The sequence below is a fragment of the Chanodichthys erythropterus genome, chromosome 14 (assembly GCF_024489055.1).
Source record: "Chanodichthys erythropterus isolate Z2021 chromosome 14, ASM2448905v1, whole genome shotgun sequence".
NCBI classification, from domain to species: Eukaryota; Metazoa; Chordata; class Actinopteri; order Cypriniformes; family Xenocyprididae; genus Chanodichthys; species Chanodichthys erythropterus.
The window spans coordinates 17,187,482-17,212,839 of NC_090234.1; the positions used below are offsets into that span (position 1 = coordinate 17,187,482).

Consider the following 25,358-nt stretch of genomic DNA (forward strand, 5'->3'; position numbering starts at 1 on the left):
GTCTGGTTAAAAATGTGTCAGAGGAGCTCAGCCACTTCACAAATGAAGAGCTGATTCATTGCTCTCTGGCCTCACAGCAGCTGCTGTTTGCTGACATTTTAGGCAACAAAATGTTCAAATGTAAAATAAGAACATTTAAAGGAATATTTTTACAAAAATCATTGTTTACTCACCTTCATGTTGATCCAAACTTGTGTGCTGTTATTTTCCCCTGTGAAACAAAAATGTAAAATTAATATTAAGTATGCAAACCTCCTATATACTATGACCTTTTATAGGCTGCCAAGCTCCACAAAGAACATAAAATCATTCATTTTATAATAACTAGTCCATATGAGAGAGCATGAATAATGACAGAATTTTCATTTTTGGCTGGACCTTTCCAGACGTGGATCATGAATGAGTCACAGAACTATAAACTCATTTTTGAGAGTCGTGCAAATGACGGCACACGCAAAACAAAAGTAATGACACACACCTTTATGATTATTTAAAACTCTCAGACATCAGTTGAATTCCTACTGACGTGTCACTCCTTCCAAACACACATTCATTTTCCCATTACAAAACACCCCTGACCTCTGAGTGTGTCCAAGGTTCACAGTTGTCTTTTTCAGTCTTTTGACAGCTGCTTGATGCGGCTCCCGTTTAGTCAGCCTGAATTCTTTCTGACTGTATGACGGGTCTATATTTAGAGGGGTGGACTTAAATTGCAGGGGGTTTGTGTTGGTGCTGTGTGTTATTTCAGCTTCTTACAACTGAGACGACAAGACGAGAGGAAGTACTGCATCCTCTTTGAGACCTGCAACCTTTGAGATGGAACCAATGAGTATCAAGGAGGACCTGAGGCTCTTTCAGAGCACTCTGCTCCAGGATGGTTTAAAGGAACTTCTGAAGGAGAACAAGTTCGTGGATTGTATTCTGAAAGTTGGAGATCGGAGTCTTCCCTGCCACAAACTCATAATGGCTGCGTGCAGCCCGTACTTCAGAGAGCTGTACTTTACCGAAGACGGCGTTGAGAAGAAAGACTCCAGCAAGGAAGTAGAGCTGGAGAACGTGGATCCCACCATTATGGATATGATTGTGAACTATCTCTATTCTGCAGACATCGAAATCACAGATGAAAACGTGCAAGACATCTTCGCAGTCGCCAACAGGTTTCAGATCCCATCCGTTTTCACCGTTTGCGTCAACTATCTACAAAACAAGCTGTCTTTGGGTAACTGCTTGGCCATCTTCAGAATGGGACTGGTTTTGAACTGCCCGAGGCTCGCTGTGGCCTCTAGGGACTTTATAGCGGAGCGTTTTGAGACTTTGTCCAAGGAAGAGGACTTTCTTGAGTTCAATGCTCCTGAGCTTTTCGCTATCATCGGGTGCGACTCTCTCAACATAGAAAAAGAAGAGGTCGTGTACGAGCTCTTGATGAAATGGGTCCGGAAGAACAAGGAGAACCGGGCAAAAGCTTTGGGAGATGCCTTCGAACACATCCGCTTCCGACTTCTACCGGAGAAATACTTCAAGGAGAAAGTGGAAAAGGACGAAATCATCAAGGCCGACCCCGAGCTCGTCAAGAAGCTGAAGGTCATCAAAGAGGCTTTTGCGGGAAAACTTCCACAAATTAAGGAGGGCGAGAAAGGCGAAGGAGAAGAGGGGGAGAATGCATTGCCTGGTTATCTGAATGACAACCAACGGTTGGGGATGTTCGCCAGGGATCTCTTACTGATGATAAATGACACGGCAGCTGTGGCCTATGATGCTAATGAAAACGAATGCTTCCTAGCAGCGATAGCAGAGCAGATACCTCGAAACCACGTTAGCATTACGTCAAAGAAGAATCTGCTATATGTTGTGGGAGGGCTGTTTGTGGATGAGGAAGATGAGGAATCACCACTGCAGAGCTACTTCTATCAGGTTAAGACAGTCTTATCCACCTTATTTTTCAATGCGGAAGTATGCTTTTTCTGTGAATGTTTGAGACTTCAGATTTATTAGCCGCTACAGTAGGGTGACCAGACGTGCCCGTTTTCCGGGGACAGTCCTGGTTTTTGGTGTTCTGTCCCTGGAAATGTCCCCGTTTTATAGCTCCTTCAAAACAACCTGCAAATACACTTGGTCGCGCATGCGCGCCCTGCTACTTCATGAAGAACGTAATCTGGATCTGGACCATTATCGACAAATATCAAAATAAACATCATTATCGGTTTAAAAGGTAGTAACATGCTAACTATTCATGTTAAACTAAAGTAATACTGTTTGTATGTTTTATAACAGAGCCTCAACAGGGTGCGGGATTGTTTTGCACAATTTTAACTGTCCACAAAAGTTCTGCAGTCACAACGCAGCATTTTCCACACATGTCTTAACTATATAACGTGGTGAAGGTACACTCAGATATGAATAAAAAATAAAATAAAATAAATAATACACGTGCAACTTACTTTGTGCTTAAAATGAGTCTAAAATGCAAAATAATAATTAAAAATAGTTAAAAGTTAAAACAGTTGTAATTTCTGTATACAGTAAAAACAGCTTGTGAAAATTAAAATATTTAATCCAAAATGTTAAATGGCGTTTTATTTTTGTAATGTAGTCATTTTGTAAAGTCATACTTGCGTTATAACAAGCATATTGTTTTGAACTGCTTTTACAATGCTTTTATTAATCGTGTAATAGTTTTTTGGCGAATTGTATTAAAACCAGAGCAAAAATAATCAAACTAAATCATAATAACTATACGGAACCCACAACAATTAAAAACAAAAACATTCAAAGATGTATTGTCCCCGTTTTTTCATAAATAGATAATAACAAATTAGATTTTGGTGATATTTCGACCACTCAAATAGGAAATGTCCCCCTTTAAGCTACAGGGAAATATTAAAGTGCTATAAACTGTAAAACTATTTGAGCTACAAACCAGCTTGTTTATAATTAAGATGCATTAAAATATAATTACTTAATTTTATTATAATACATATATTTGAATGAATTCATTTTAGTTTTAGTTTTAGTAATTTTGTTTTTTATTATATCAAGTTATCTATATCAAGTTAAACAAAATAAAAATGAGAAATGTTGCCCTAATATTTCATTTGATTTGATTTCAGTTATTATTTTATTTCAAGCAGCTAAGGATTTAGTTTTAGTTAAGAATGACGGATAAACAAGTGTGAAAATTGCACTTTTAGGCTACTGGTTTGGAATGACATGAGGGTTAGTAAATGATGACAAGATGAACTATTGATTTAATTGCATGACTTTATATTTCTAGGAAGTGGTATAGGTAAAAGGAAAGGCCCTGATCATAATCAGGCCAGTATCATCAGGGAGAATAAAATGAAAATTATCTACATTTGATAATCATTTTAAATCATCCATTTTCTTCAGATGGACACTCATTCTCCAAACTGGATTGCCCTGCCACCAATGCCATCGCCCAGGTGTCTGTTCGCCATGGGGGAGTTTGAGAACCTTTTGTTTGCAGTTGCTGGTAAAGACCTGCAGACCGGCGAGTCTCTGGACTCAGTGCTGTGTTATGATATTGAGTAAGTTTATTCTACATTTTCTGCTGCATGCATGAACCAAATAAACTAATTATTTTGTACTGTTCTCGGCAGTAAGATGAAGTGGCTGGACACCAAAAAACTGCCCTTAAAAATTCACGGTCACAGTGTGATCTCACAGAACGGACTAGTTTACTGCATAGGAGGAAAGACCGATGAAAAGTAAGTCAAATTTGAGTTGAACTTAAATACAAAATAAAAGCCTGAGATAAGGCATCATTGCTTGTTTTCATCTGTGGAATAGTAAAACCATCAACAAGATGTTTGCGTACAACCACAAGAAGTCAGAATGGAAAGAGCTGGCAGCCATGAAGACACCCAGGTCCATGTTTGGAGCAGCCGTCCACAAAGGAAAGATCATTGTGGTTGGAGGAGTCAATGAAGATGGCCTTTTAGCCTCTTGTGAAGCGTATGACTTTTCAACAAACAAGTACGTATTAAGAAAGTCCCTTTAAGACAAGTCATTTCACTCGGCGGCCATCTTTAAAACGCATCTCATTTTGGGCATGCAAGTGCATCTTTTTGAATGGACAAACGTCAAATTCTCCAAAGCTGTTCGCCAAGCTTTCAATTAAATGTAATATTTTAAATCACCAGTGAAATCTGTCATCAACTGTCTCAAAAATGTTGTTTCTGAATGCTTAAATCATGACAAGCTGGATCGAGCTAATGCTCAGTCCTATGCACGTCTCTATAGGAAGCGCGCGTCTGTTTCTATAGCAACCAGAGCTTCTAACGGCCGCTACAGTGACGCGATGACTTTACCAATCGCGATTGGCTCTTATTTAGAAGGCGGGACTTCTTCTTCCATATTGCGCGTTCTCATTCATAATAATATGTCTTTCTCAGTCTTTGGTATTAATCACTAGTTGCTGGTTGTTCTTGTTTAATGATGTTTAATCCTGAAACACACACACATTTTTTAAAGGCTTAAGATGCTCTAAATCAAAGCTAAAGTTAGCCAGTACTGAGTGAAGAATTAAAAGTTAACTTGCAAATTTGGTATTTTTCAATTATCTTTTGAAATACTGTCATTATCATACAGTTGTAACATTTAAATTCCTTTTTTTAAAAAATAGGCTCATTTTCCAACTCGTTTTAGGCTCGTTTTACCGTTTTCAATTCCATTCAGCCCATCTCCGGTTCTTGCGGTACCACTTTTAGCATAGCTTAGCATCGTTCATTGAATCTGATTAGACCATTAGCATCTCGTTCAAAAATGACCAAAGAGTTTTGATATTTTTCCTATTTAAAATTTCTGTAGTTACATCGTGTACTAAGACCGACGGAAAATGAAAAGTTGCGATTTTCTTGGCCAATATCATGGTACGGCAGCAAAGTTCCTTGATTATTACGCCGGAATGAGAGTATAGTTCCTAGCCATATCGGCCTAGAAAAAACTTTTCATTTTCCATCAGTCTTAGTACATGATGTAACTACAGAAGAGTCAAGTTTTAAATAGGAAAAATATCAAAACTCTTTGGTCATTTTTGAACGAGATGCTAAAGGTCTAATCAGATTCAATGAGCTATGCTAAAAGTGGTACCGCCAGAACCGGAGATCGGCTGAATGGATTCGAAAACTGTTTAACTCTAGGGGAGTTGGCAGTACCACTTTTTTTTTTTTTTTTTTTTAAAACTAGAGTGTTCCTTTAATACCACAAAACATCACAGAATTCTGCAAATCCATTGATAATACTTACTGATTTGAGCTGTTGTTGATTTCCCTCCAAAATAATGTCACATCCTGGAGTATGATGTCAGAAAGGAACTGGCTTTTGTTAAAGTGATATTACACAGACTGACAGGATTGAAAAATATTAATGGTCAGAGGGAAAACCTATAAAATAATCACCAATTAAAACAATATTCCTAATAAAACATGTTTTATTTGAAACATTTTGATAGACCCTTTTCACATTTCCAGGTTTCTCAGAAGAGGAAGTCATCATAGTTGTGTGAAATTCTATAGCGGTGAATAAGAGAATACATTATATTTTTTGTGTTTCCATTTGCTCAAATAGCAAAAGAAAAACTCCAAAATGGTGTTTTCACAACTTTCAAAAAGAGAAAGAAAAAAAAAAAGAGAGCGATTGATAACGGCAGTCAGAAGAGAATATTAATACTAAGTATAGTGTTATAAATGTACGTTTTGAAAAAAATAAAATATAAAAACATTTGCAGGATTTATATTGATATTGATGAGCGTTAAAAAGGGTCCATTAGTGAAAGGAAAAATGGAAGAAAACTGGAATATTTCTTAAAGGGATAGTTCACCCAAATTTTTTTCTTTCTTTTGTTGAACAGAAGAACAATATTTTGAAGAATGTTGAGAGCTGATAGTAGCCATTGACTTCCATAGTAGGAAAAAAAATACCATGGAAGTCAATAGCGTCAACTGTCTGGGAAGCTGAATAACAATGACAAAAATGAGTGGTTAAATTATTTAAAAGGTTTCAGATATTGTGGTATTAATTCTACATTAAAACCCTTTTCTTTTTCCCAATAGATGGGAGGCGTTCGCCGAGTTTGCTCAGGAGAGAAGCTCTGTGAATGTGGTCAGTGCCGCTGGTGTGTTGTATGCGGTGGGCGGCTTCACTGTGAAGGAGACCGATGACAAACAGTGCGTCCCTTCAGAAATCACAGACATCTGGCAGTAAGTGTTTTGATGGAATTATATTCGTCTTAAAGGAAAAGTTCACCCAAAAATGAAAATCATCCCATGATTTACTCACCACTCACTCAAGCCATCCTAGGTGTAAATGACTGTCTTCTTTCAGTCAAACACAATCAGTTATATTAATAATATCCTGGCTCTTCACTGCTATGTAATGGCATTAAATAGTGCCTTGAGTTTTTGAAGCTCCAGCACATCCATCCATCATAAAAGTAATCCAAAGCGATGGGTTTTTGCAAGAAAATTATAATTGTGACCGTGTTTGGCTGAAAGAAGATATTTATTCACACCCAGGATGGCTTGAGGGTTATGTAAAATTATGGGATAATTTTCATTTTTGGGTCTACTAAGCCTTTATACTGTTCAAATGTTTGGGTTCAGTACGTTTTTTTTTATTGTTATTCCGCAAGGACACATTCAATTGATCAAAAGACGTTTATAATGCTAGAAAATATTTCTAATTTAAATAAAGTGTTCTTTTGAACATTCTATTCATCATAGAATTGTGAAAAATAATTGTATCACAAAAATATTGAGCAGCGCAATTGATTTCAACATTGATAATAATCAGAAATATTTCTTGAGCATCAAATCATCATATTAGAATGATTTCTGAAGGATCATGTGACACTGAAGACTGCAGTCATGATGCTTTGGGTCACAGATATAAATTACATTTTAAAATATATTCAAATAGAAAACAGCCTTGATGAGCATAACAAAAAGCTTCACGAAAATCTTACCAACCCCAAATTTTGAATGGTAGTGTAAAAAGTTTAAAATCACTAATTTATTCAGATTTAGTCAAGTGTGTTTAAACTGGGACTAAATCTAAACCCCCTCTTTTTTAACAGGTATGAGGAGGACAAGAAACAGTGGGCTGGAATGATACAAGAGATGCGATATGCTGCCGGTGCCTCATGTGTTGCTATGAGACTAAATACAGCAAAGATGCCTAAACTTTAAAAACACCATCACTGTTATAGATGTGTGTCAAATAACAAAGTGCAACACACACACACACACACACAAAACATTTATAGTCGATATCAAATCAAAATTCACCCTATTTAATATTTAACTCTTTCCCTGCCAGAGTTCTTTAAAAAGTTGCCAGCCATTTTTGATCATTTTCACAAAACTTTCATGGAACCCAGAATATTTTGTTTTATGAATATCTATATGCAAAACTTTGCATATTTTTTTTTTTTTATAGAGTACATCCAACTGGATTAAGAGTGATATTCAAAACATAGATGGAGTAGATAGAGTCCATGTGTAACAGCGCCCCCTACTGTAAACAGTGAAAACGTAGATTGCCAGAAAAGTCTGTCAATGGCAGGGAAAGAGTTAATGCACATTCCCAGTCTTTGTATGTTTTAATCAAAATGTAATTTTCTTTCCCCACCTCTGAAACAACTTTCCTTTTAGACTGACATTACGAATCATCCATTCCCTCATCATTACGGAGGTAAAATGGAAGCAAATGATGTTTCGTGTTGACTTCAAGCATCAATTTGACCACAGATTTGTATTAATGTTGGGTTCTGTTGTGAAATGTGGTGCAGTTGAGGAAAACATTTATACAATGGATGTTAAAATTAAATCGACTTTATTTCCATTTTTTTTCATATAAATTCTTTTATATAAAGTGCATAATAAATACACATTTAAACACAAACCAGGTATGAATTTCTTCCCTGATTGAATGAAAATATTGACATGAGTAATATATTTATTACCCTAGCAATACCTTAATAATTTACAACAAAATGAACAATTAATATAAAATCGCAGTGCTATCTAGCAGCTCAAATGAAGCATGACATGATGCCCACTCACTTGACTGCACTGCATGTTTTAATGTCCATAGTTTTAAGAGGTATGTAGATTAATTAGGGTAACTCCGCAAATATTTTCTTCCTCAGATATTCTTTCCATGCATCTTCTGTGGAAAGCTCCATTGAGTTCCATTCAAAGTGGGGAATCTGTAGAAATGCATATTACCAGCAATTTGTCATGTAAATGGGATAGTAAGTCATTAGAAATAGCATAACTTTAGTTTCTACTGACCTGTAACACATGATATCCTAAAATCTCCAGATGTCTTTTCTTCATCATGGCCTCCCCTTTCATGTGCCGGGAATTTTTGCAGAAGGATTTAGAGTCCAAGAAATCCAATGCAATGCTAGACGGATGTAGTAGAAGGCAGAATTATATTATGTCTGAATATTTGGTGTTGTTTTGCACCCTGAAGCGTGACATACCGGCGAGCTCCTGGCGGCAGCTCCGTCCTCTCTCTGTCTGCCGATCCAGACTCCCAGTGAACGTTTCCGTTCTCAGTGATCTGCAGCCGACTCGGCTCGCTGTATGGTATCGGCTGAAGATGACGATCCAGGACAAGTTCAAAATCTGATGACAAAAGCATTACAGTTTTCATGAGCCTACAGAGGCAGCACTGCTGTAGGACTGTCATCCCGTACCACTGTATGTCTGCTAATGCTTTTAGTCAATGAAATATTACACTGGGTCACAGTAAATCAAATCAAGTCTTGTATATCTAATGGTACATATTTAACACTCCACAACTAGACGGGTAAAATAATGACAAGGTAATGTTTAAGCATGGAAATATAATTGATAGTTATAATAAAATAAAATTCAAATAAAATAAAAAACATTTCATGTAAAACATAAATAAAATAAAATAAAAAATTAAAAACATTTTCAGTTAAAATAGATATTAGACCTAAGGCAAATTATAATATTATAATTATAATATATATAACATCAAATATGGGGAAAATATTTTATATATTTTAAATACAAGGGAATAACAAAACAAACACTAAATTTGGTTAAGGTGTTTATCTGACAAAATTATTTGGCAAAAAAGGCAAACTACAGCTGCAGGTTTTATTTTACTATGGAAATAAAATGCATAGAAAAAAAAAAATCTCACAGGAAAAAGCATACATTGACTACGACATAATCAGTTATTAATCATTTGTTAGTTGTCTCATTTTTGCATGTGTTCATAATTTCTTTGTATGACAGCCAGTCCAAAAATTATATCTGCGTAATTTGCCATGTTTCATTGCATTATCAAAAATAAAACAATTGACTAATACATATATATATATACATATACATATATACATATATATATATATATATATATATACACACATATACATATATACACATATACACATATACATATATACACATACATATATATATATATATATTCATTTCAGAAATTTTGTGTATAACTCATTTGATTGTAATTAAATTGTAATTTGTGTAATATATTTAAGTAACAAGTCAATTTAAAACAACCATAGCCTCTAGCTAATAAAGATAAGGATTTTGAGAAGGATTCATGATGAAAAGGAACATGCACAATGAGATCAGGGATCGTGCATCAAGGAAACAAATAGGGTCAATTTTGACAGCACAATACTGGCCACTGAAATGCAGTCAAGCATTAATCAAAATGGCTTATTTTACTTGTAACGCTAGTTTAAAACTCACCGACAGTATAGAAGTATGGAGTCAGCACTCCTACTTTAGCACAGTTGATCCCACCCAGGACGTCTCCGAGCATCTTATGGATCTGCTGCTGAATGGGACTAATGGAGCTGTTGGCTGCAGTGTGAAAAACACGCCTCAATTACTTTTAACCTGATTTTTTAAATTAAAAATTTAGTTCTTGCATTAAACATTTAAATATATTTGACCACAATGGTTGCTTGGTTGAAATGATGCTTCCTTTAGTTTAAAAAAAAAAAAAAAAAAAAAGGAAAAGAAGATCAGCAACATTTTTTTTTAAAGAAATTAATATTTTTATCCAGTGTGGATGCATTAAATTGTACGGAAGAGGATTAAGGCCAAGCAATAATAAAAAAATAAAACCATCTCGAGATTAAAGTTGTTAAATTTCGAGAAAAAAGTCGAGATAAAATGTTGAGAATAAAGTCATTAAATTACGAGAAAAAAGTCGCTAAATTACGAGAACAAATTCGTTAAATTACGAATTTGTCCTCATAATTTACAGACTTTTTTCTTGTAATTTAATTACTTTATTCTCATAATTTAATGACTTTATTCTCAACATTTTATCAACTTTTTTCTTGAAATTTAACGACATTTCTCTCATAATTTAACGAATATGTTCTCGTAATTTAACGACTTTTTTCTCAACATTTTATTTAGACTTTTTTCTCTAAATTTAACGAGTTTTTTTCTCGAAATTTAACAACTTTAATCTCGAGATGGTTTTATTTTTTTATTATTGCTTGGCCGTAATCCTCTTCCGTAAAATTGTATCATGGTTTACAAAAAAACTTTTAATAATGATAATGTTTCTTGAGCAGCAAATCAGCATATTAGAATGATTTATGAAGGATCATGTGACACTGAAGAATTCAGCTTTGCATCACAGGAATAAATTATATTTTAAAATGTATTAAAATAGAAAAAAGCTATTTTAAATTGAAATAATATTTTACAATATTAATGTTTTTACTGCATTTTTAATCAAATAAATGTAGCCTTGGTGAGCAGAAGAGACGAAAAACATTTGAACGGTAGTGTACAAATCTCATTAAATGGCTAAAAATTATTCAAAATAATTATTTTAGCTATATGGGCCAGCTGTTAATAATATGGTTAGTTCACCCAAAAAATCTCGTGTTGTTCCAAAACGTTTCTTTCTTCTGTTGAACACAAAAGAAGATATTTTGAAGAATGTCAGTAACCAAACAATTAATGGTCCCCATTGACTTCCATAGTAGGAAAAAAAATACTATGGAAGTCAATGGCTACTGTCAACTGTTTGGTTACCAACATTCTTCAAAATATCTTCTTTTGTGTTCAACAGAAGAAAGAAACTCATACACGTTTGGAACAACTTGAGGGTGAAGTAAATGATGACAGATTTTTCATTTTTCCATGGCAAACCTTTAATGTGTACCAAGCAGAAATGCTTTCAGACAAGAACTGCTCTCCAAGTCTAGTATTTATACAATACAATTCTAGTCCAGACGGATCCACAGTGTGCTCACCTCTCTTCTGCAGCTGTTTACAGTAGCGCTCATGAAACCAGGGCACCTGGAACTCAGGGCACTCCAGACACACGGCCCGATTCAGCTCCATGAGACGGAGACGTATGCGCATGTTTAGAGCATCCGGCAAGGCTGTCAGCAGTGGGGAAAAAACACATGTGTAAAGTTTTAGGAGAGATAACCACATCTAAATATGTGAATGAGTACATTAAACTATTGTTCTAATGGAATATCAAACAAAGGATGGAACAATCTAATTTTTATCAATATACTTTGATGTTGCGAACACATCTGAACAATAACGGATGACACAAAGTCTGTGTCTGAAATCGCCCCCTATACCCTCATTCACTATTCCCTACATTAGTCCTCTAAAATAGTCTCCTTCAAGTTACTTATATATGTTATATAATCTCAAAGATGCACACACTTTCCAGATGGGCATCCAACTTTGCAAGAAAGTCCACGTTGAAGATCTCCCTGACCACCTCCTCTGGGAAATAATCAGCCAAAGCCAGTGCATACGCCAAGAGAACCAGCATGTGAGGGTCAAATGAACCTGTTTCAATCAGCAAGAACATGTTAGAATTTAACTTTACATCTTAAAGCTTAGAAACAAATCATTTATTGATGCACAGTGGAAAGATCTTACTAATGTATGGAGTGAAATGTTGAATGCAGGCATCAAAAAACTCCTCTGCCATCGGTGGGTCATAATTTAGTACAGCAAAAGGCAACAAAGTGGCATATGTTGCAGAGTAATGAATCTGTTTGGAAGAGACAGACATTTATTTTATAACGGGTGGTTCTGATGTATTTTGCATATTAATAATAATAATAATAATAATAAATGTTTCTTGAGCAGCAAATCATCATATTAGAATGATTTCTGAAGGATCATGTGACACTGAAGACTGGAGTAATGATGCTGAATATTCAGCTTTCATCACAGGAATAAATTGTATTTTTAAATATATTTAAATAGAACACAGTTATTTTAAATTGTAATAATATTTCACAATATTACAGTTTTTACTGTATTTTCGATCAAATATATATGCTATAAATGCTATATTTTGATAAAAAAAAGAGACAAAAGCACAACAAAATTACTAAAACAAACTAAAATTAAAAAGAAAGCTGAAAATGTAAAAATAAATGACAATTCAAAATATTAATAAATACTAATAATATATAAACAATACTAAAATAACATTAAAAAAAACAAATGTTTAAATCATATGATTATAAGTTAGCCTCATATAACCTTTATAATAATTTAACTTATATACACTGGTGGTCAAGTTTGGAATAATTACGATTTTTTAATATTTTTCAAAAAAAGTCTCTTAAAAGCTACATTTAATTGATCAAAAATACAGAAAATAGAAATATTGTGAAATATCATTACAATTAAAAAGAACACGTTTTGTGTTTAAAATATGTTAAAATGTAATTTATTCCTGTGATCAAAGCTGAATTTTCAGCATCGTTACTCCAGTTTTCAGTGTCACATGATCCTTCAGAAATCATTCTAATAGGCTGATTTGCTGCTCAAGAAACATTTCTTCAATGTAAAAAAATAAAATAAATCAATGTTGAAAACAGTTGTGGTGCTCAACATTTCTGTGGAAACACTACCATTTAATAGTTAAAAAAAAAAAAAAATTAGAAATCAATTCTATTAATCAACAATAACACATTAAATTGATGCAAGTGAAAATGCATTCAAACAACACTTCAAATCACTCCCACCTTGTCCATATTTCCAATCGTCATACTAGCGATTCGATCCAGCAGCACGGCACAGAAGTAGTTAGTCCTGGTCAGATAAACGGCCACGTCATGCGCATTAGTCCAGGATATCTGGTCAAGCAGTCTCTGCAATGTGACCATAGACTCCTCCAGCAGCATCTCATCAAACCACTCCCCTGACAAGTACTTCACTTCCTCCAGCACCACATCCAGATGGTCCAACTTGTGTAGCCGCTCACGTCCGCAGCGGTTCAGAGTCTGGAGCAGGCGAACGTACTTGCTGGGCGTGTTGTGCCGGTACGAGGGGTCGTTGCGAATCCACTTGGCGACGACCACGGCGTAAGTGTTGAGGTCATTTAGGTTGCACTGCGGGAGCATGGCTTCCACACGGGAAAGGACACCCTCGTCGAGATGGCGAGAAGGAAGCATGGACAGAACCCTTGTTAGCATGGTTACCTCGTACGGGTAAACACTGCCCTGCAGGAAACTATGAGTGACAATCAAATGAAAGACAGAAAAAGAATATTGGTTACAAACATAAATTTGTTAACTAAGATAATTAATAGTGGTAATCCTTTATATTAAAGGGTTAGTTCACCCAAAAATGAAAATTCTGTCATTAATTACTCACCCTCATGCCGTTCCACACCCGTAAGATCTTCAGAACACAAATTAAGATATTTTAGTTAAAATCCGATGGCTCAGTGAGGCCTGCATAGCCAGCAATGACATTTCCTCTCTCAAGATCCATTAATGTACTAAAAACACATTTAAATCGGTTCATGTGAGTACAGTGGTTCAATATTAATATTATAAAGTGACGAGACTATTTCTGGTGCACCAAAAAAACAAAATAACGACTTATTTAGTGATGGCCCATTTCAAAACACTGCTTCAGGAAGCTTCGGCCGGGGCATAAATGAATCAGTGTGTCGAATCATGATTCGGATCGCGTGTCAAACCGCCAAACTGCTGAAATCACGTGACTTTGGCGCTCCGAACCGCTGATTCGACATGCTGATTCATTATGCTCTGAAACTTCATGAGGTGGTGTTTTGAAATCGGCCATCACTAAATAAGTCATTATAAGTTGAACCACTGTACTCACATGAACTGATTTAAATATGTTTTTAGTAACTTAATGGACCTTGAGAGTTTGAATGTCATTGCTGGCTATGCAGGCCTCACTGAGCCATCGGATTTCATCAAAAATATCTTAATTTGTGTTCTGAAGATGAACGAAGGTCTTATGGGTGTGGAACGACATGAGGGTGAATAATTAATGACATTATTTTCATTTTTAGATGAACTAACCCTTTAATGTTATGAAGCAACGCTGTTTACGTTCAGCGCTTCCAGGTTCTACATCCTAATTGTATCAGTATTGGCGAAACCTGTTCACGTGAGCACCACGAGGCATGCGTGTGATGCTGACGCACTTTTGCACACAAAAGTATTCTCGTCACTTCATAACATTAAGGTTGGACCTCTGTAGTCACGTTGACTATTTTAACTGTGTTTTTACTACTTCTGGACCTTGAATGTGATAATTATGTTGCTTTCTATGGGGTACATTCTTTGATTTCATAAAAAATATCTTAATTTGTGTTCGGAAGATTAACAAAGGTCTTATGAGTTTGGAATGAGGGTGAGTAATTAATGACAGAAATTTCATTTTTGGGTGAACTAACCCTCTAACAAAATGAACTAACAATGAGCAATGTATTTTTTACAGAATTTATTAGTCTTTGTTAATATTAGCTAATAAAAATACAATTATTCATTGTTCATGTTAGTTCAAAGTGCATTCACTAATGGTAACATAATTTGATTAAAAAATGTATTAGCAAATGTTGAAATTAATAATAATAAATTCTGTAGAAGTATTCTTCATTTTTAGTTCATGTTAATTAATGTATTTAACAAATGTTGAAAATGTTACCTTAATAATAGTATAAAGACTCCAAATAACATGACTTCATATTATATATACACACAACTGTTCAAAAGTAGTTGTTTTTTTTTTTTTTTAAAGAAATTAAACATTTTGTTCGGCAAGGAGACATTTATAATGTTACAAACGATTTCTGTATAAATAAATGCTGTTCTTTTAAACTTTCTGTTCATCAAAGAATATTGAAAAAAAAAAATAGTATCATGGTGGTTTCCAAAGAAATATGAAGCAACACAACTGTTTTCATCATTGCTAATAATAATAAATGTTTCTTGAGCAGCAAATTAGCATATTAGAATGATTCTGAAGGATCATGTGACATTGAAGACTGGAGTAATGATGCTGAAAATTCAGCTTTGATCACAGGAATAAATAATATTTTAAGATATATTACAATAGAAAACTGAAAATATTTCACAATATTACCATTTTTTAATGTTTTTTTTTGTTGTTTTTGTTGTTTTTGTTTTTTGATCAAATGAATGTAGCTTTGGCATGTATAAGAGACTTATTTCAAAAACATTTAAAAACCATACAGGTCATAATCATACAGATTCAAAACGATATGGTAAGTAAATATTGAGAGAATTTTACACTCTTTGTGAACTGCCCCTTTAATTAAAGACTCTGAGACAGTCACTGATTGATCTCTCTGGTTTTGGAAACACTCACTGCAGCAGTTTGGCTTTCAGCCTGGAGAAGATCTCGGGATTCTGGCAGTGGAGCAGGATGAGAGATTGAGTTATTCGAGCAATTTCCACTGGCCGATACGTCTCCAGATTCTTGAAGAGTATTGCTGCCATCCTGTCAGAAAACACATGGTTAGATCTTCTCTCCTGTTTCTAATCATAACTGCAATTTAATACACACACACACATACAGTCAAACCAAAAATTATTCAGACATTTTTGATATATTTTTACTAGTGGGTGCAGGACACTATAGTTCATTTATGTAAATGATGATAGCAAAATAAAGTAAACAGTGACATATTATACCCAATAATTCTTCATACAGTGGACTACCAGTAAAATTGATAAAAATCTGGAACCAAAAATTATTCAGACACTTTGACCTGACTGTGTTATCTGACATAATTAATATTTTAATATTTTTTCTGACACAGTTTAAGATCTTGTCATATTTTATTACCATTTTTTACACTATAGTGAATAAACTGTATTAATGACTAAAATGTTCAAGGTGGCTGAATAACTTTTGGCTTGACTGTATATATATTTAAAAATTTGGGGTTATTAAGATTTTGTTTGTATGTTTTAACAATTTTAACATCTCTTATTCTGACCAAAACTGCATTTATTTAATCAAAAATGCAGTAAAAAGTACTGTTGTGATAACTGTTTGCTGTTTGAATATACATTTTAAAATGTAAGCTGAATTTCAGCATCATTACTCCATCTTTTTTGTAACAATATAATTGTCTTTACTGTCACTTTTGATCAATTTAATGCATCCTTGCTGAATAAAAGTATTAATTTCCATAAAAAATTTTAACAGTATTGTACCATTAAAAAATACAATTATTGCAGTGTCAGATTTTGATCATGCCACCTACCCCTAACTGTGATAATTATATATCTATGGATCTCGTCTTACTTGTTTATCAACTGAAGGTTCCTGCATTGCATCTCCTCCATCGTCTCCACCACACCTAAAGCCTGGTGGGAATTCAGCTCATCAGCCAATAGCAGCGCAGTACTCTCTAACCTGCAAGTCCAATCAAATGACACAATTAATCGAAATCCCTATGGAGAAAATGACTGGAAAACACAGTCACTGTTGCACTCTATTATACAGTTACCAACTTGAGGTCAAAAATCAATATACGAATATACGAGAAAAAAAGTCAGAATTGCGATAAATCCTGTAAACTCGCATTTTCGAGAAAAAAAGTCAGAATTGTGAGATAAAAAAAAAATCACAATTACCTTCTTTATTTTTTATTCAGTGGCAGAAACAAGCTTCCACAATATATGAACAACACTAAAATAACACTGCTATAAAACAATATAGTTATTAAAAGATTAAGGGATACTTTCCCTTGCTCACCCCTCTCTGACACCTTGCCCTGCCATTGGTCCCAGAGAAGCAAAGAGTTTGGTGAAAGTGGCAGGATCGGTGCTCGTGTCCACAAGCTCTACGAGTCTCTGTTTCGCAGCCAGTCGGAAATCACAGTTATTGTATTGCATCGACTGATACAGTCCCAGGATGATGCTGATGTGCTCTGCGTCCAGACGGGCGACGTTCTGCAGGAGAAGCTGGTTGCATTTCTCCAGGAGGGGTCGGTGGATGTATCTGATGTTTCGGAGGAACTGCACCACCCTTCTGGGGTTGTTGAAGTGAAACGGGTCCATTTTGTCAAGAAGGGTGTCGGCTTTTTTAAGCAGCGCGTCCCGCAGTTGTGGCGACACCAGGGCAAAAATACTGATCATCAAGGGTGTCAGCACTCTGTAAGGAGGACATGTGTAAATACACTTATTTTCCGGTGCACTGACCATTTAAGGTGCTTGATGTTTAAAATCTCACCTGGCGTCTTGAATGGAGTCCAGTCTCTGACTCACGATTTGAGTAATCTGACCCATCAGAGGGCTGTGCTGCAGGAACTGATCACTCAGACAAACCGCAAACTTTGAAAGTGTCGTCATCTGGAATCTGAAAAGCACAAAAAGCACCTATTACGTGGCATTTATGGGCGTTGGTGGCACTAGCGTAGCCAGACAGAAACTCTGGGTGTGCCACATTCACATGTCAAATGACCTCAAAGTAAAACATCTCTCTCAATGCTGTAAACTATACAGGGAACCACAGCTGGTACATTTGTAAGCTACTTGCATATAAATTACACATAAGGACGTTTTTATAGCCTAATAACTTCATAATACATTTATAATTACATAATTATTTTTCTACTCGTTTTTATATAGGCCTAAACATTTAAATAGTGGCTGTCATAAAACGGATTTATGTGCATTCAATGCATTTCAGTACTAAAAATGGTTCTTTTTTGTTATCGATGTTTTGCTGCTTAATATTTTTGTGGAAACCATAATATGTTTTTTTCAGGATTCTTTGATGAACCGAAAGTTCAAAAGAAAAGCATTTAATTTGAAATAAAAATCTTTTGTAACATTATAAATGTCTTTACTGACACTTTTCATCCATTTAATCCATTTTTGTTGAATAAAAATATTAAATTCTCCTTCACTTACCCTAACCTTTTGAATGGTAGTGGATCACAGTTTTTACAAAAATATTTTTTTTACTTTTTTTTTCTAACATTGAAGATAATAATAAATGTTTCTTGAGCAGGAAATCATCATATTAGAATGATTTCTGAAGGATCATGTGACACTGAAGACTGGGATAATTACATCATTATTTTTCTACTCATTTTTTATATGCCTAAACATTTGAACAGTGGCTGTCATAAAACAGATTTATACACTCAATATTGAAGTTAAGTACAAATACAATGAATATGCAATAGCCTATAGTGCATATATTTAGCAAAATGCTCCTAAGATCATTTTTGTAGCTGACTAATGAGTTTATGGACATTGAACTGCTTTTCTGAAGTAAATGTGAAGGTAAATGTGACATTTTTACAAGCTGTTTTACTGACACCTTTCCGCGGTTGAAACACTGATTGATCGATTACTTGTGACATGATACAGATTTCGGTAAGTTGTACTGTATCTTTCAACATACCTTCGGATGTTCATTCATGTTTATTTTGTGTTGTCAATAGTAAAGTGGAGGAGACGATTGGTTCACGTGTGCTCTGCTTGAACTGAAGCGCTACAGCGATCTGTCATGCCACAGAGCGCCAAGAAAGATTGTGTGACACGTCTATGTATATATACATACACACATGTATACATACCTTTAACCTTTAACAAAGTCATAACATAACTCTTTTAAAATGAATGGGGAAAATACTTCCAGAACTAAGGCTGATGAAAAAGTTGATAGTCACTGTTACTCATGTTGGAAATCACCAAACTTTTTGTTTAAGAGTTTTTTTTTCATGTACCTCTCCAGTCTGTTCCAAGCCTCTGTCACCAACTGCTGCACAAGAGAGTCGTGATGTTCTACTTTAAGCCTGCAAATCAAGACAAATGCAATCAGAATATAGCAATATTCACATAATAATTAAAGGGTTAGTTCACCCAAAAATGAAAATAATGTCATTAATTACTCACCCTCATGTCCTTCTACACCCTTAAGACCTTCATTCATCTTCAGAACACAAATTAAGATATTTTTGATGAAATCCGATGGCTCAGTGAGGCCTGCATAGACAGCAATGCCATTGAATCTCTCAAAATCCATTAATGTACTAAAAACATATTTAAAACAGTTCATGTGAGTACAATGATTCTATCTTAATATTATGAAGTGACAAGAATATTTTTGGTGCGACAAACCCCCCCCCCCCCCCCCCCCCCCCCCCCAAAATAATGACTTTTCAACAATATCTAGTGATGGGCCGATTTCAAAACACTGCTTCAGAGCTTTACAAATCTAATCAGTGAAGCGGAGCGCCAAAGTCATGTGATTTCAGCAGTTTAGCCGTTTGATAGGAGATCCGAATCACTGATTTGACTCAAAAGATTTGTAAAGCTCAGAAGCTTCATGAAGCAGTGTTTTGAAATTATTTTGTTTGGTTTTTTTTGGTGCACAAAAAGTATTCTTGTCGCTTTATTAATTAGATATTAAATATTAAAATAGAAACATTGTACTCACATGAACTGATTTACATAAGTTTTCAGTCCCTTTATGGATCTTGAGAGAGGAAATGTCATTGCTGTGAATGCAGGCCTCACGGAGCCATCGGATTTATCAAAAATATCTTAATTTGTGTTCTTAAGACGAACAAAGGTCTTACGGGTGTGGAACGACATGAGGGTGAGTAATTAATGACATTATTTTCATTTTTGGGTGAACTAACCCTTTAATTAGGACACCATATTAACCGGGCAGTTTAGTCAATAGGTCTGTTCCAGAACATAGAGAGCTGCCTAGTAAGGGAACATCTTAACTTAAATAGAACCTCATAAGTGAGTGAATGTTTGGAAAACTTTTTGACTCATAACTGAGTTTGGTACTAGCATGTTGCAAAATTAATGACAACACTTTAAGCATAAAATACATTGCATAAGAAAATCAAATACTGGTTCAATTTTCATTAGAATTTGTTATAATCAACAATTCTCTACATTCGTCTGTGCATTCAATGCATTTCAGTATTAAAAATGGTTTTTATTTTGTTATCGATGTTTTGCTGCTTAATATTTTTGTGGAAACCATAATACGTTTTTTCAGGATTCTTTGATGAATTGAAAGTTCAGAAGAAAAGCATTTATTTGAAATAAAAATATTTTGTTACATTATAAATGTCTTTACTGACACTTCATCAATTTAATCCATTTTTGTTAAATAAAAATATTAATTTCTCCTTATTTATTTTGGGAAATTTCACTTACCCTAAACTTTTGAATGGTAGTGGATCACAGTTTTCACAAAAATATAAAAACTTTTTTAGATAGTAATAAATGTTTCTTGAGCAGCAAATCATCATATTAGAATGATTTCTGAAGGATCATGTGACACTGAAGACTAGAGTAATGATGCTGAAAATTCAGCTTTGATCACAGGAATAAATTACATTTACAGAGTTTATAAATTACAGAGACTTCTTTCAAAAACATAAAAAAAATCGTAATAATTCCAAACTTCTGACCGGCATTGAATAATACCTTAAAATACTATCTATGTAGGCAACACACTAGGTTTTAGAACAAAGCTTTCACTTTCACATTTTCCTGCTGTACCTGAGCACATCATAAAGCATTTCCACCACCGAACCGTCATCCATGAGGCTGATCTTGTTTTCAGCCAGAACTCGAAGCGTCAGGAACTGAGGGTGATTCTGGACGAGATCAAAAGTCCTGAGTATCTGCGGCCGCTCCCTTTGAAACTGCCACAGCAGTCCAATAGCACAGCTCACATGGTTGACGGACAGCTTGGCTTTGTTCCGGCCCACCACATCGAACACCTGGTCCTCAGCAGAGCACGCCTGAAGCTGGTCTAGAAGATGGTCACGGCTGACGACCCTACCGTGAAACAGCCTTCGGGAGCATACCCGAAGAGACTGGAGCCAAGACATGGCAGAGGACGGCCGCCGTCAGGAGGCACTCCACATACTACAGAGATCAGATGTACGGAAGAATCAGATCATCCGGTTTTGTCCATGTCAGCTAGAGCACTGCTGTTATTAATGCAAAAGAGAGAAATATCAAACACTGAAATGCCTGTAAATTGCACACTCAAATTATTATGCTTAATATATAATTTTTATAATTAAATGAAAAAAGACTGCAAAAAAGAAAATAATTTTCACTATATGATTGCATTTAATATATTTGATTGCTTCTTAACTCTTAAAATGGCATGACCATAAAGAGACATCAGAAAATTAATTTATTTCTATTTTTGATCTTAATAGGAACTTAATGACTTTTACATTTTTATTTTAATGTTTGTATCCCCCAGGATACGTTGCCACTTTAAGGGGTATAAATTAATTGAAAACAGAATGCAAATTGGCAAGCTACATTTTTAAAACATTTATTCTCATTTGAAATACTTATTCTCATAACTTAAACTAAACATTCTTTGTAAGATTCTGTTGAACAATAAATATAATGCTTATTTATGAATATATTAGCCTACTGTATCATATTTAATATGGAAAATTCTAGGGCCTATAAATAAGACCAAAAAAAAAAAAAAAAAAAGACTAAAAAAAATAAAAAATCTTTACATTTTTTTCATGTTAATGTAAATATCAAATATGACGTTTGGGGAACATTTATTTGTCCATTTCTCAATTATCATTGATTTGCATATATGATATCTCTATCTATCTATCTATCTATCTATCTATCTATCTATCTATCTATCTATCTATCTATCTATCTATCTATCTATCTATCTATCTATCTATCATCTATCTATCTATCTATCTATCTATCTATCTATCTATCTATCTATCTATCTATCTATCTATCTATACTTTTATTGCTCATATATGCAAATAAATGATAACTTTTGTGTTATATTTGATATTTACATTATTTTTAAACACTAAAAAATTATACATTAATAATCAAGTAAACCCAAGTTGCTTCAGTCAAGTAAATGTTTATCTTACATTTACTTTATAAAAATCATTAAACATTTATTAGTAAAAAAGTATTTACCCACAAACTGTCAATCAGAGCACAGAAGGCATGAAGTAGATTGTGTACAATAAATTTGCATATTAAATATGATACAGTAGGCTAATATATTCATAAATAGGCATTGTTTTTATTGTTCAACAAAATTTTACAAATAATGTTTGCTTTAAGTTGAAAATGTTTTAAAACAAAGGTAGCTATAATGTTGTAATACGCACTCCCAAACAAGCATTCCTTTTTCAATTGATTTATACCCCAAACTGGCGATGTATCCTGGGGGATACAAACATTTACAGGCAGATAATGGAAAATGTACATTTTCAACATTAACGTAATAAGCTAACACTCAACAACTACTTTTTATGTAAGTTACATCCAAATATTGTAAATATGTGAAATATATCAACTTTGATCAGAAGGTGGATTCCCATTACAGATGGTAATGATGTATTTAAATACTGCCTGTGCATTTAATCAAAGAGCGTGGGAACAGCACGAAAGCAAGAAATGACACCCAAACTTTCCCAGACTCTCCACACAGCCTCCCAAATGTTTGATTCCCGCAAGGATAAGTTGCCAGTTATAGGGTTACGGAAACTGAAACAATAAATTTAACATATGCATAAAAATATAAAACCATATAATATTTGTGCATACATGATACCGTATAATACACGTGGTCCTTTGCATGGTGTCTGAATGATGTCACATCCTGTCACGTGATATTGACCGCATGACTTGATCCAAAATGGTCCCTTTATATTGGTTACTCAGAATGACGTCAATCAAATTCATTTTTCCAGACATTGTTTCTTATAACAAAGCAACAACTTCTACACATAATTTTAATACTATTTTGCACTGTTAATATATGATGTTATAAAATCATGCCAGGAATAAAAAAAATATATACTTTTATTACATTTACAAGTAATTTATAAATATACAAGTTATTTTAATCACAAATTAAATGGCTGTATTGACCTTTGGATGGTTAAACCGAATGACCTTTTGGCACTTCAAAATCTTTAAAATACATTTATATGTAGCAAAATATAATTAAAACCTTTTGGATTCAATAAAAGAGATCTAGTTGTACTGCCTTACATACTTTAGATGTCATATCTTTGTTTTTATTATTATTATTAAGGCCTTTGGACAAAAAAATACCCATCACTTCATTAACCCATTAACTACATCTGTATTAAAAACCTAATTTTTAAATATTTAAATATTCTGACAGTGCAAATGAGTTTGCACAGCCCTTGCTTTGTTTTTGTTTTTTGTTTCAAATGTACCATTTGTTCTTTCATAGTATGTTACATTTGTAGATCATGGTAAAAACCATGCATGGTTCTTCACTACCACAATAAAAAATAAAAAAATAACTAGGTTCTTTATAAATCTATGGCATGTGTTATGAAAAACAGTAGCCCCAAATATTTAGTATAAATATAAATGCAAATAAATAAATAAATTTCATGCTAAAAATATACAAAAACTTACTGAAATTACATTTCATTAGCCTACTCCTCTCATACATTTGTTAATATATCAACATTCGACATGAATATATACCACATTTCTGCCAAAATTTCTGTTTGTTTTACAACAGTATATCCTTGAGTTGTGGAGTGAAATGTCATTTAGAGGGTTTATAAAAGAGATGGAGAATTCAGCGCTGAGAAATCAAAACGCTTCTCACTGGATTACGCATGTCTGTTTACCGTCGACTCGAGAGATCGATATCAGCCTTATTGGGCCGAACTGATGAAGTCAAACAAGCTTCGTGCCGCTTGTCTCTCACCGGAACGAAAAATGCAAAATGATACCATTTAGTCGAAGTCTGGACAGAGGATCGCTAATGGCAAATTGGCGCACGTTTCTTTGCGGACAACTCAAAGACTCAACACGGGCTACCTTTTCTTTTATTGTCCATGGCTACCACTAGTCTGTCACTTTTGATCAATTTAATTGCTGAATAAAAGTATTCATTTCTTTAATTAAAAAAATAAAAAAATAAATCGTACTGACTCCAAACTTTTAAACGGTAGCGACAATGTTGCAAAAGCTTTCTATTTCAGATAAATATTGTTCCTTTTAACTTTATATTCATCAAAGAATCCTGAAAAAAATGTACACAACTGTTTTCAACGCAATAATAATAATAAATGTTTCTTGGGCAGCAAATCAGCATATTAGAATGATTTCTGAAGGATCATGTGACTCCAAAAGATCAGCTTTGCCATCACAGGAAAAAAAAAAAAAGGATTTTAAAATATAGAAAAAGTTATTTAACAGTTATTTTAAGTTGTAAAAATATTGAAAATTTAAATATATATATATATATATATATATATATATATATATATATATATATATATATATATATATAAAATCATCATGTATGCATGTATTTATTATCTGTTTTAATATCATGAATTATCTGAAGTTTCTTGCATTACACAAATCATCTACATTTTAATGTTGACATCAGTATTAACTTATTGAATATTTATCTTATGCCATTGACATGTCTCCTAGAAAGTCAACTAACACACAAATGCTAACAAACACTGAAAGTCAGATCTATCTGACAGGATCATGTGCTATATAAATAAACCAGAATAAGAGAGATTCACAGTACCTTCTTCAAGCTGCCATAACACCAGAGTGAAAAACACACATGTAACACAGCATGTGTCCTGTTCTGCAACAGATCACGTGTTAGAGGACAGATGTGGTCAAATGGGTTTACAGTTCCCACAAATACGTGCGAATGCTTGAATTTGTTATACAGCTGTTTTAGCGTGCATGTAAAAACACTGTTTTAAGTGAACAGAAAAAGAAAAAATGTGGGTATCATGACCAATGGCTTCCTGTTTTATGACGCGCGCAGCCAAAAGTCACGCTGTCAAAATAAAAGTCACATATGTGGTCAGAAAAGTACCTTTATTTGGACTAGAAATTAAAAAAAAAATAAAAGAAAACAATGAATTTGAAAACAACAACAAAAAAAAAACAACAATGAATTTGGAGGAGTATGAAAGCCACCACAGTTGAGTAAAAATATTAT

General features: G+C 34.1%; 2 protein-coding genes across 4 annotated transcripts; one reads left to right on the forward strand and one right to left on the reverse strand.

The window, feature by feature from the left end:
- Nucleotides 1-725: 725 nt before the first annotated feature.
- klhl41a (kelch-like family member 41a) lies at nucleotides 726-7,901 on the forward strand. The gene is made up of 6 exons (XM_067409602.1): nucleotides 726-1,911; nucleotides 3,388-3,545; nucleotides 3,618-3,725; nucleotides 3,808-3,993; nucleotides 6,072-6,218; nucleotides 7,094-7,901. Exons 1-6 carry the CDS (start codon nucleotides 817-819, stop codon nucleotides 7,203-7,205), a joined length of 1,806 nt encoding a protein of 601 aa, XP_067265703.1. The 5' UTR covers nucleotides 726-816; the 3' UTR covers nucleotides 7,206-7,901.
- On the reverse strand, nucleotides 7,423-25,145 carry fastkd1 (FAST kinase domains 1). 3 transcript variants are annotated; one of them, XM_067409600.1, is made up of 15 exons: nucleotides 24,930-25,145; nucleotides 20,873-21,306; nucleotides 19,072-19,140; nucleotides 17,565-17,690; nucleotides 17,088-17,486; nucleotides 16,635-16,745; nucleotides 15,690-15,821; nucleotides 13,064-13,550; nucleotides 11,961-12,075; nucleotides 11,739-11,867; nucleotides 11,309-11,440; nucleotides 9,777-9,890; nucleotides 8,507-8,651; nucleotides 8,313-8,427; nucleotides 7,423-8,227 (listed from the first exon to the last, which is right to left on the reverse strand). In XM_067409600.1, exons 2-15 carry the CDS (start codon nucleotides 21,205-21,207, stop codon nucleotides 8,135-8,137), a joined length of 2,502 nt encoding a protein of 833 aa, XP_067265701.1. In that variant the 5' UTR covers nucleotides 21,208-21,306; nucleotides 24,930-25,145; the 3' UTR covers nucleotides 7,423-8,134. The 3 variants fall into 3 exon arrangements, with proteins under 3 accessions (XP_067265701.1, XP_067265700.1, XP_067265702.1); XM_067409599.1 differs by having other exon boundaries at nucleotides 20,873-21,309; XM_067409601.1 differs by lacking the exons at nucleotides 7,423-8,227; nucleotides 8,313-8,427; nucleotides 8,507-8,651; nucleotides 9,777-9,890 and adding an exon at nucleotides 9,911-10,013 and having other exon boundaries at nucleotides 20,873-21,309.
- Nucleotides 25,146-25,358: the final 213 nt, after the last annotated feature.

Bases quoted from the DNA above. Each gene is read 5' to 3' on its own strand.
- fastkd1 (XM_067409600.1), bottom strand. From the start codon at position 21,207: ATGTCTTGGCTCCAGTCTCTTCGGGTATGCTCCCGAAGGCTGTTTCAC. The intron at 15,822-16,634 runs GTAAGACGAGAT...GTTTTCTGACAG, and splicing joins AACCTTCAGTTGATAAACAA to GATGGCAGCAATACTCTTCA. The intron at 12,076-13,063 runs GTGGGAGTGATT...TCTTCCAAACAG, and splicing joins CGATTGGAAATATGGACAAG to ATTCATTACTCTGCAACATA.
- klhl41a (XM_067409602.1), top strand. From the start codon at position 817: ATGGAACCAATGAGTATCAAGGAGGACCTGAGGCTCTTTCAGAGCACT. The intron at 1,912-3,387 runs GTTAAGACAGTC...CATTTTCTTCAG, and splicing joins TGCAGAGCTACTTCTATCAG to ATGGACACTCATTCTCCAAA. The intron at 3,546-3,617 runs GTAAGTTTATTC...TGTTCTCGGCAG, and splicing joins GTGCTGTGTTATGATATTGA to TAAGATGAAGTGGCTGGACA.